The sequence below is a fragment of the Micropterus dolomieu genome, linkage group LG01 (genome assembly GCF_021292245.1).
Source record: "Micropterus dolomieu isolate WLL.071019.BEF.003 ecotype Adirondacks linkage group LG01, ASM2129224v1, whole genome shotgun sequence".
Classification (NCBI taxonomy): domain Eukaryota; kingdom Metazoa; phylum Chordata; class Actinopteri; order Centrarchiformes; family Centrarchidae; genus Micropterus; species Micropterus dolomieu.
Window position 1 is genome coordinate 19,681,055 of NC_060150.1, and position 12,242 is coordinate 19,693,296.

The window sequence follows — 12,242 nt, forward strand, 5'->3', positions numbered from 1 at the left end:
CCACAGTTAATAACCCTTAGATTAGACAAATTAAATCTGCAATCCAATTTCGGTCATTTGTTCCCTCATACTCGTAGAATTCTCTCCCTCTACAATATAAACTGAAACTCAATCGAACCTTACATAGGCTACCCTGTTTTAGTACCTCCTTGTTGTCATATTAACTGTTATCCCTGTAATATCACCACATTTACCCACAATTGTACCCTCTTCTGTTAGTTAATAAATTCACTTTGAGCACAGCGATGTATGTGTGTGTGTTATTCAGAATCTAGAGTCCCTATACACAGAACTTACGCTCAGATCTGAGACTGACTGATTGACCTTACGATTTCAGAATAACAACTAATGAATTAACCGAACTCGGTATAATTCTCAGGCTATACTCAAGGACCTAAAGCCTTGGGCGGACAAGCAAATCTTTAGGTGGTGCTCCTAATTTCGAGGTATAAAATTAATATTCCCGGAAATATTAATTTTCATAACTACATTAAAATTTTACGTAGCCGAGGTCTGCTACAAATATGATATATAACCACTAAGTGAGAGAAAAAGTCCTGTGTCTAGTGGATCCAGTGGTTACTGAATCAGCTGTAGCTCTAACTTCCAGCTTGTGGTGTGACCCAGTGGACTGGGACTCTGCCGCAGACGGCTGATCCAAAGCTGTGACACCAAGTGGTCCTTCATGTACAGGTGAACATCTCTGTCTGCAGGGAGGAGGACAAGTCAGTGGGGAAAAACAGCTTATGTCAACCTCAAACACTGCACTAACAGTCTAACCCTGTAGTACAGGTATTATGTACTTTTAAACTAGACTGTAGGCCTATTGGGTAATGTCTGTGTCTTGTACAGATTCACTTTTGTGGAGCAAACATCCAAGACTTTCACTCACCTTTAACTTTTGTACAGTTAAGTGACCAATACAAGTTATTTGATTTGATCATTTTTGGCCCTTTTCCTGCCCTTCCCTTCCAGATCTGCGGAATTCGATAAAGGTTTCATCCATTTAGTAATAGCATGCTAGGCTGTCTGTGAGCTGTGACTTTGTATCCGCGCTGTGACATCTTTCAAAGCACACAAGCACCGTCAACACCTGTCACAGCGGCTAACGTTAAACCATATTTTTACAGTCTATGGGCCACACAGCAACCACAGTGATCGTTATTGGCCTCCATGCTGCCTTGTGCTGTTTACTAACCCTGCGGTGTGGCCATGACGTTAAATGTCAGAAAAAATGTCTCACAGCAGTCATGATTTCCTAGCAGTGTGAAAAAAGTGGGTCTACTATTTTTAGCATGTTGTCTGCATTTAAAAAAACCCCTGCATGTACCAACGTACCTGTTACTCATGCATGTCAGCAAATAACAGTTAGCCTAATATAACATTAGCTAGTTGCTAAAGTTTGTGTCTTACCTGCTGCACACTCCGCTGCTTTCTCGTCAGACCAGATAGCGTTCCTTTCACTGTGGACTTTGTGTGTGAAGCCACATGGTCAGAAATATTAAAAGGCTTTTAGTTATGACATTATACATTATAGTCCTCCCTCCAGCCCTGTTCACTTGGACTGCTTGGTTTCATTGCAGTGTGCTGGCAGTCAGAGCTTCCCCTATAGTCCATAGACTGCGTCTGCGCCTCAGCCGTTTCAATCCCTCCCTCCATCCTTTGGGCCACAACTCCTCGTTTGCATACACTCCTCAATCCTAAATCCCAAATGCCCAATCCTTAATACCTAAATGCCCTATTCTAAATACCAAATGCCCAAATGTCCAATCCTAAATGCCCAATCCTAAATACCAAATGCATTTTCCATTTAGACTTTTAGTTTTAATCTGACCCAATAATCCCTCCATAAAAGGGAAGCCAGGCTTCCCCTGTTTTTTTTTCAGGCTCTAATTATAATTTTAATAAAAACACAATGTTTAAAGTTTTGATAAATCTTGTTGCTGTCATCTTTTCCCCATTTTTCAATGAGTGAAACAACGCCACTCTAAATGCTATGCGACTCCATGTGGAGGCCAAGCAGAGTTGGCGTCCCTTTGTGAAAAAAAATGAAATGATTAACCTATCAGATGAGGCCACTGTCATGCCACTGCCAAACTTTGATTAGTCAGGATGATGCCAAGGGTTGAGTTTTTAGTAATAAATAGATTTACTAAACTACCACTGCAGCAGCAATTTAAGATTAAATCTGATGGAAGACCAACGCCAAAACTGGAGGGTTTCAAACGTTCAATGAGGAAAACTATGTCTGTTCTGAGTGGCTAGCTGGTAGCTCCAAACTTCAGTGCCTGTTTTGCTGGTCATGTCTTCTTTTTGACAAAGATTTGTGTTCACTGAACAACCCTTGAGTCACTACAGGATTCACCAACCTTGCCAACCTGTCTCGAGCTGATTGAGAAGCATGGTAAATCAGCATTCAGCATCAGCAAATAAAGCATTTGCGGAGTTTGACACTACACTTGTGGAGCAACTTGGTATCATCAACAGTCTTCAGCGGTACAACAAACACCATACAGAATAACATTATTGAAAGCATAGCTTGTGTAATACAGGATAAGACTGATAAAGAAATAAACGTGTGTCCTTTCATTGCGGTCGAAGTGCATGACACATTTTTCCAACTCACGGTCATCATCAGATATGTTAATGGAAAAGGCAGTGTGTGTGAATGTTTTCTGGGCTTTTTTGGAATTATCTCAGACAACATTGGTTGTGGTGAGAGCCATCAAGAATTACAGTCCTACAATCAAGCTAATTTGTCAGAATGGAGTGCAAGCTATAGTGAACTCTCACAGCTCCAATGCAGTAAATTTGGTTTTAGCACAAGGCATAAAAATAACATCCAAGCAGTTAAACTGTTTTTTGACTATCGGGATGACGTTCATAGGTTATATATGCTAGTTGGGGTGAAAGACAGAGATAGACTTATTTATTAACTTATCTGCCAAGTTGCTAAATGCTGATCTGAACGAATCAGTAAAATGTTCAGTGACCATGTATTTCATTTTCATGTTCCTACAATATCTGCTTGTAGCAGCTAAAGTATTACATACTTTCATGGTTCAGTCAACTGAACTGCACAGGGGTCTCAGGATCTGTAGTACTTCCTACACCAAAAAAACAAACATTATTCATAAAGATAATTCAGGCAGCAATAAAGTTTTCCTAAAATAGTGTTAGATCCCGATCTACCCCTGTTCAGGAGGTACTGGACCAGCTCTCCGTCTTAAAGGGTCCGATCCTCTACGCCTATGGGTATTACCCAATTAGGTATAACTGAGGACTGTTTAAGCTGGTGTCGAAGAGATTCGCCTAGCTTCTAACTGTCTTCTTCCGAACGCCTACCCTGCTTTCTCTGAAATGGCACCTGACTGAATAGCCCTAGAGCCAAATACCACCCCAGCCACGCCCGTTAACGACAGCTCTCTTCTCATTGATCAGTGCACTTGGTATAGTTGCTAGGATTGTGTTTAGTGGCCAGGAAAATAGGCCCCAAGGATAAGTTAATCCCGTTGGCTAGAGCAACCTATAAGAACCTTAAAGATGTTAACACACTTTACCTAATTAATTACTGCCTTAGTGAAGAAATAAATTCAATGTCTACTACTTGTACTTTAAATGCAGTGATTATATATTTTATTGCAAAATTAAGCAAGGGCAAGCATACAACTTAAAACTGATTAAAACCTAAATAAACTGATAAAATCTCTAAAATTCAAAACCTGATTGTGATAGCTGAGCTTGAGTATTTTGATGTCTTCTTTTTGAAGAGTAAGGAAGGGGAAGGATTGGTCCTGGCCAAGGAGTTCTTTCCCTCTTCTGCTGGGCTGATGACTCTGGTGGAAACTTGAGGATTTGTCCAAAGCCCTCAAATTGTCTTCAAAAGTCTTCAGTCTTCGTTGCAGTTGGGTGAGAGATAATCTTCAGAGTCCAATGATTCCTCAGTTGGTTTGGATGTTGTGGTTACCCTCTGTGGCGCGATCTGTTGAAGTCCCCTGAAGAAATCTCCGAAGTATTCTCTAGTTGTTTGCTGCTCAAAATCCCCGTCTCTTGTCTTGGGCTCTTGCTTTTGATGCAGTGATGGTCTTGATCCGAGTCCGATGCCTCTGAGGTCTGCCGAGGAATAACCCCGATCTCTCTCTGACTCCTCTTTATATATCCTACTCCGTAGCTGAGTTTCTTTGTCAAATCAGCCACCACAATCTTTCTGTCTACGTGACTACTGTCACATAGCTTGTTCATTCTTTAATTCAGTTGGGCCAGAGATGTCCTTGTTTGGCATTTCCTTTCCCCTTGCTGACCCTTCTCTCCCAATGACTCATAGTCATAAGACCATTACACCCATCTCAGTCTTTCACAGTCAATTCAACATGTCTCAACATGTTCCTTCATTTTTCTTACATTTTCCTTATTCTTTCCACACACACATTTTAATCAATACTATTAAAATCATGATCTCCTTCATTTCATTTTGTAGTTAATCATATTCTTTTCATTTCTTAGTTGATTACCATATGGTTGTTACATCAATACATTACACATGGTACTTCTACACAATCAGTTGGAAAGTACCTGACACTCTTTTGGTTATTATACTCATTTGTGTTATTCAGTTGGAAAGTACCTTACAGTCCCTATTATAGAGCGCTGGGATCTCAACCTATTTGACAATAGCGAACAGAATTTTTAGGAGATGCTATTGGTTATTTACATCTGATCGACAACCTAAGTCATGGTCACCTGAAATACTAGTCAGATAGGGCTAAATGCTTGTTGTCAGCCAAAGGCTTAGTCCTTGGGCTAACTATTAGCATAGCATAGCGCTATAGTATACTGATTCTCCTGCCTTATGTTTAGCTTGTGAAATCACTGACTGAGCTGCTGATAACAGAATGGACTCCATTTTCTCCACATAATCTACTGATCTGCTCTCAAGACTCAAAGGCAACATCGTGATGCAGCACTAGCTTAGAGTTAGCATAGTTATTAAAAATCCTCTTTTTTAAGGTAGTTTTTTGTCTTTAATTGCCGGACACAGTGTAGAGAGAGACAGGAGACATGGGGAGAGAGACACCCACTTTCCTAAGATCAGTCCCAGCTGCCTTTACTTAAGAGGTGACAGCTTTCAGTTCTGTCCAGAACAGAGGAGGTCAGATCTGACCTTAGCTGCATGTGTACACGTATCATCACTTTACTGTAAGAACCCTGAGCTGAGCCTGAAGGGTCAAGTCTGTAAATAGATCAGGCTGTCCAGCTCAGGTGGGTCCTTTAGAAAGTGGTAAAGTGTGTCAAACAGTGTATTCTCGGAAATGCTGACAGGCAGGATTGCCGAAGCTAAGTCTGAGGTGTAGTGACCAAATTGGAAAACGTTGCAGTAATCACTTGAGCTCCTCTCCTCCCCTAAGATGAACCGGAGGAAGAAAATATTGAGATACGCTGGCTGTGGTAGTTAGGTGAACAGTAGTTCACTGTGTGTTGGTCATATGTGGGTTTTGATTTTAGCTCGTAATAAAGCCACTATAATGAAAACTCCCATTCCACAACACACCATTTAAAATAAAAATTTTGTCAAAGTTTAGATTCTGGTCCTGGGTAGGAAGGTTTACAAAACTGTCTACGCACAGTGCCTCTCTTTAAGGGGGCACTTGTGTCATTCTGCTGCTGTGTGATAACTGTTGTTAAACGCATCTTATCATGTGCTGACTACAATTACGAGCAGCTTCACAGTCCTTCTCTTCTCTGCTGTGCGAGTGATATGTCCACGCTCTGCCCATGTCTCTGGTCCACAGCTGGTTGGATGGTAAAGGTCTGAGCAGCTCTCTAAACTCTTTAACTCACTAAATTACTTTGTGGATGTAGGTGTAGAATTCTCACGTTGTATTTCTACGATATTGTTCATCGTATCTCCTCTGGACATGAAGCAGCTGTTGCGTGTGTGTTCTGGAGAAGGAACCTTTCCTCTGCTCATGTATGAAGGTATTTTTGTGTCTTTTTAATGAAATAAAAAAAATGTTTTGAGAGCATATTTATCGCACTGCAATCAAAAATCAAGTTTGTAATTAAAAATAAACAGGCCTTTTTTTGTGTCACAAAAAGTTTTAATTGCTAATATGTCCTCTTGATTTCAAGTCAAAACATTTTCCTTGCAAGTCAGAAAGTTTTGCGGTTTAAATCGTTTTGCAAGTGTAAAATGGTCAAAATAGGAGATTCTATTGGTGGATTTGACTGACCAATCATGGGTTTGGCTTGACCACATGGCCACGCCCACAATCCCCTAGCACAGACGGCTCCAAGCAGCACTCCGTTCTACTGGAGACAGAGTTGTAACGTGTACAGGCTAGATGGAGGTAAGTTTACGTTATGTTGCTCATTTCAATAGAGATGCTTCTAAATGTAGTATGGCATGATTTAATGATTATTTATATTTACCGTTGGCAAGGCCACGGAGTGTGTCCTTTTTTCGAATGATATGTATAACAGTTAGCTAACTTTAGCCATCTTAGCATGAAGCTTGACTGGCAGTGCATCAGACATGACTAGCTAGGCTAAGGTTAGCTACTCATGTTTAACACATTGTACATGATATCTAGCAAAACTAGTTTTCTGTGACTGTGGTAATTGAAGTTTATGGTTACACAGCATAAACTGGACTTTAGACCGCTGATAATACATTGAAAATATAGACTGTTATATGTTTATTTTTAATTACAAACTTGATTTTTGATTGCAGTGCAGTAAATATGCTCTCAAAACATATTTTTTTTGCTTGTATTAAAAAGACACAAAAATACCTTCATACTCATGCTCACGTTTTCCCATTTTTTCTGTATAAAATATTTTTCCTTGTTGTATATACTTTTGACTATGAAGAAATGTCATGCCTAAACAGCAGGCTTGGGGAGTAACGGAATACATGGAACGACGTTAGGTAAGTAGAGTACAGAAAAAAGGTACATGTATTCTATTAAAGTCACCAAAAAAAGATGTCAGATTACCAATACATTTATATAAAATGGGGATTATTAACATGATTGTAATCTAAAAAAGCATTTTTTAATTAATTAATAATACATTTTAACAACCATGCACATGAGCATTTGTTATCCTACAATACCACTTTTCAAATGACAGCAACTAACAAAAACACCTTCGCTGGGTGGAAATTTAGAAAGAATTTCATCTGTAATTCAGAAAACGGGAACACCACAACTGTGCAATGCAGTCTTTGCTGGCCAGCTGTAAACTCGACATCCAATTTAAAGAACACTTACAGCTAGGACCAACACGGCTACACAGAAATCCAGCAGGCTAACGTTAGTTAGCTAACATTACCGAATCTAAAAGCTATCTTATTGATATTTAATTTCTCTTGTCTTTATTTGCATATTGATAATCATTATAATAATAATAATAATAATATACATGCATTGAAACTAAAATTGCTTCAGAAAATAGCTTCCATTTAAAAACCTCTGTGACTGTTGCTACAGAATGAATTGAAATGTCCATGCAGTGAAAGGATGTTTCTCCATCTGAATCATCCTTTTGTACTTTTATAATTATAACAAGCCTTTTATGAATCAACATGTTTTAAGATTTGGATTTAAAAATGGATCCGTACCGTGAAAGGACAGTGTGGTCAATCGCTGCAGGAGGCGAGGCACCAGTAAAATAACTGCAACCAGCTCGGGTGATCTAACAGACGGGATGTGGTCAGGTGAATGAAATAGGGTGAGCTCACATGTTAAGTGGTTTGAGTCTGAGTCCTAGTGGAAGGCAGACTGTGGCTGGTGTGTGACAAGAGTCCTAATTGAAACATGTCCGTCAGCGCGTGCAGCTCTGCAGCTGTAATCCCGGAGCCACACGCTGAGCCAGGCTCTCAGCGGCCCCAGCATCTGACAGCAGCGGGATGTGCTCGATGGAGCAACGCTGCAGCAGGGGTCTGACCCAGATTACATCTACTGTTGACAGCACAGACAGGACAGGGATGGCACCAACAGCCTCAGGCTGGATTACTATTACTACTGTTATTAAGTAGATGTAGAAGTGAAAGCAGCCTACTCAGTAGGGGAGAGTGGGGTGAGTTGAGCCAGTTTTTACTTGAGATGTCTTTAAAGTGAGGACATGACAGTAATGTCTCCAACTAAAATATGTACATATATTTTAGGATGTGGTGCATCCCTGGGAATGATCAATTTGGATCTAAAATAAACTGTTTTCAAAATATGGCGTTCCAAAAAAAAGTGGATTCTTGGCTCAACTTACTCCATGGGCAAGTCGGGGACATTATGTCATTTAATCGTGCAAACTCAAACGCCAGTTCACAACATTTAATTGCACTTAGATAGTTAAAAATTGCAGCTATGTCTCCTAGTTGTTTCATATCAATGTATTGCTTTGAAGTCATCCTGTTGATCGTCATGTCCGGTGCCACCTGATGTAAGGACTTCCCATTTGTGCACCTCTCCCACTACTCTGTCCAAATCTGCAAGAGGACTTAAAGCCTGTCTGTCTTCCATTCATAGAAACATGACACGATAATTTCTGGTTTAAAATGCATAATGTCACATCATTTTGGTGATGCAAGAATGCAATGTAAAATTACAGTAAATTAGCTGGTTCAACTTCCCCCCAGGTCTTTTGTCTCAAATTACCCCATCCCTGCCATTTTAACAAACTTGTGTCATCCAGCAGTTTAAGGGTAACGTCAGGGTAGCAGTATAGCCTCATACATAACTTCCTAAAGCATTAACACATGTGTAAGATTTTTTCAAACCTGACACAAGAAGTACAACTCCTTGAACATAAAAAAAATCACTTTGAATGGCAAAAAATGTTTTTTGATCATAAATGTGCTTATCACTTATTCCATGGGCCCCTCTCCACCACAGGGTGAGTAAAATGGATTATTCTTCAAAAATACGTAGTCACATGACCAATTTTGTCTATGGTTGCCAAGAAACAAAGGGTGGACTGCACTTTTGAGGTACTTCCCCTTTCTGTTTGCTGTCTAACATGCAGCAGGAATGTTCTGGAAGTCTCTGGGGAACCCATTAAGATACGTACCTACATTACATTTATTCATTTAGCGGACGCTTTTATCCAAAGTGACTTAAAATTGCTATGTATGTCAGAAGTCGCACACCTCTGGAGAAACTAGGGGTTAAGCGTCCTACTCAGGAACACATTGGTGATGTCACAATGGGGAATTGAACCCAGGTCTCTCACGCCAAAGGCTTACCCACTGTACCATCACCACCCTATTTCCACTCATTGTGTATGTGTTTCAAATCTGACAATAACGCAGTTATTTTCACACCTCGGATAATATCCAGAAACTAGACCACAGTTCTGTCAGCTGATAACGTGTTAGATACATATTCATTTCTTTGCTGCAGTCATCAAATGTGCGAATGAGCAAAGCAGGAGGCCGCAGGTTTCTTTGGGCAAGATACTGCGACTGTGTGAGTGTTTATTTCTGCCATTAGTGTGTAAGTGTGACATGTAGAGAGAGGAGGACAGTTTCACCTGCTTAATAACGTACTGCTCTTTAAAATCAAAACGTTAATTAAGCTATATCTGAATATTTTGAGATCGTCATATTTATTTTACCTAAAATTCTGTTCACTGTGTTTATTGGGTGAGAAAGCGCTGCTGTGCTCCCAGAGGAATCCCCACTTTGGTTCTGAATTAAAGGCATTTGAAGGCAGCTGCAGAGAAACCACATAGGCTACAGGTTTACAGTGCAGGGGAACTTTAGATCAGAGAGCACAGACTTCTGTTCATCCACAAATCAAGTCAGCTTTAGTCTGTGGCCAGGCTGTAGGTCATCTTTATGCACTGACAAACCTACTGCAGATGGACAGACTGTGACACCGTCCCTGCTGTAGATCATGTCAACACTCTGACAGGCTGATGGACTGATGATAATGTTTGCTCCTAGGTGCACACTTTGCGTTACCTGGTTGTTTTTGCACAGATCAGCCCACATGCTGGTGCCATCCCCTCCGCGCATCAGGACGTGGTAGGTGAAGAAATAAATCCCGGGGATGGAGCAGGTGAACTTCCCGCTGGTCGGGTCGTAGTGGTTTCCCAGGTTGGTCACCACGTCGTCGAACTTGAGCACCTCGTAGCCCTCGTGTTGCTTTTTCAGCCCTGCGTAAAAGGCGATCTTGGGCACGGTGCTGTAGGTGGCCGCGCTTATTGCACCGGCAGCTGCGCTGGGTCCCGGAGGTCCTGGTAAACCGGGTCTGCCCGGTTCACCTTTCTCTCCAGGTGGCCCCGCCGGACCGTGCGGTCCCGGCTCACCGGGAGGTCCCCTCGGACCTGCCTTACCTGGGCGTCCTGGTTCCCCTTTCGGACCTTGGATAAAAGTTGGTAAAGACTGCACGAGGCTGTTGTCTCGGACCGTGTCCGCCGTGGCGGTGCTGGTCGGAGATTTGGTGCCGTACGGGTCGCACACCATCCTACAGGTGCCAAGCATCTCGTAGTGCGCCGCCGTCCCCGCTGAGTTGACCAGAACCGGGATGAGGATGACCAAAACCAGAACCATAATGACTCCCAGGACCCCCGCCGCCACCAGCCGCTTCCTGCCGACCAGCCGCGTCAGCGCAGGACGATCCTGTTGTCTGCTTTTGGGTGGAATTTTGCTGGCTGGAGAGGAACCCTTTAAAGAAAAGATGTAGCGGAGCTACACTTTGTTGGCGATGTTAATGAACTTTGGAAAGCAGACCCCCTCCCCTCGACTCCCCGTCACTCTCCTCTCCGCACTTTTCCTGTTGATGTGCTGCTTCTTCAAGTCTCTCAAAGTTCAGCCCGTCGCTGTTCCGTGATTTCCAAAAGCATCTCTGACAGGCTCCCAAATCCAGACATAAGGTCCGGCCCTTCTATCATCCACAGGTCTTGAACCAAAGTAGCCTATGCGTAGCCCACAGCAGCTCAACACTTAAGGTGGATCAGGATCAGTTGGAGCGTCTGCCTCCACAGAGCCTCACAGATAAAAAAAAAAAAAAGGGCAGACACACAGTGGGGTGGGGTGTGTGTGTGTGTGTGTGTGTGTGTGGGGGGGGGGGGGGGGGGGGGGGGGGGGGGGGGGGGGCACAGAGAGGGTCTGAAGCCTTGCTATCCAATAGAAACAGGGCAGCTTACTTAAATACTGGATCTGGATGGGTTAGATAACACTTTTAAGAATCTGATCGTTTATCAAACCCCCCTCTCATCTGTGACGGTCTGTGAAGATATTACCTAGACTTAGATGGAAAGTTACCGAAAGCTGAAATGGCTGTTTCTCTGCTACAGTTCCCAGAAACTGACCTGGGTCCTGTCCAGTTCTGTAACATGATGGATGCTATAAATATGTAAGAAAGGGACTTGTTGTACTCGGGAGTCAATCTAGACGAAGACAGTTACTGAAATACATGCAGAGAAATCAGCCTCAGTTCATACTGTGTCTGAGGAAGCAGGAGGCTAAAAGGAAAAAGAAAGAAAAAGTGAACAAAGCAGATAAAAAAACCTCTCACCCTTTATTTCATTTGCTTATGACTTCAGGGTGTGTTTCATATGAATCTTTCTCTCATTTTAAACATGACTTACAATTTAATTCAATGATATAGATTGAATTAACTTTATATTCATTTAATATTGAGACAGTAGAGGTTCAGTGATCAGAGCTCTCCTGTTTGCTGTGGGTTCTGTACAAGACCTGATAGGAAGGTTACTAGCAGTGGTGGAAGAAGTATTCAGATCCTTTACTTAAGTAAAAGTATTTATACCTCACTCTAAAAATACTCAGCTACAAGTATAAGTAGTGCATTGAAAATATTACTTAATTAAAAGTATGAGAATAATCAGGAAAATTAAGTATTAAATATTAAGTATTAAAGTATTAAGTATTAGTAATCTTCCATCTTCATCCGCTTATCCGGGGTCGGGTCGCAGGGGCAGCAGCTCCAGCAGGGGACCCCAAACTTCTTCAGTCAATCTTCATCAAAATAGTTGCCAACTAAATTTCTGTCAATCAAATAATGTTCCAGCTGTACTTGTAGAAACTTTTGGGAAGTTTAATTTATAACAAAACAAATTCTTTCAACTATTAATTTGTTTTGTGTGTAAAAAGCTTCCTTTGTAAAGTACTTAATTACTGTCCACCACCGGTAACAATATTGATACGGACAATTCAGCGGTGTCTTGACATCGTCAGGACATGTCCCTACCGTCCATATGAAACCTGCGTCTGTAAAGAA

General features: G+C 41.7%; 1 protein-coding gene across 1 annotated transcript in view; it reads right to left on the bottom strand.

Moving 5' to 3' along the window:
- The window catches only part of LOC123977964 (complement C1q-like protein 3), a 26,114-nt gene extending 15,169 nt beyond the window's left edge, over positions 1-10,945 (bottom strand). The window contains exon 1 of the mRNA XM_046061055.1: positions 9,962-10,945. Within this exon, the coding sequence (XP_045917011.1) occupies positions 9,962-10,552 (591 nt within the window). The 5' untranslated portion in view covers positions 10,553-10,945. The remainder of the gene's footprint in view (positions 1-9,961) is intronic.
- Between the last annotated feature and the right edge of the window lie 1,297 nt (positions 10,946-12,242).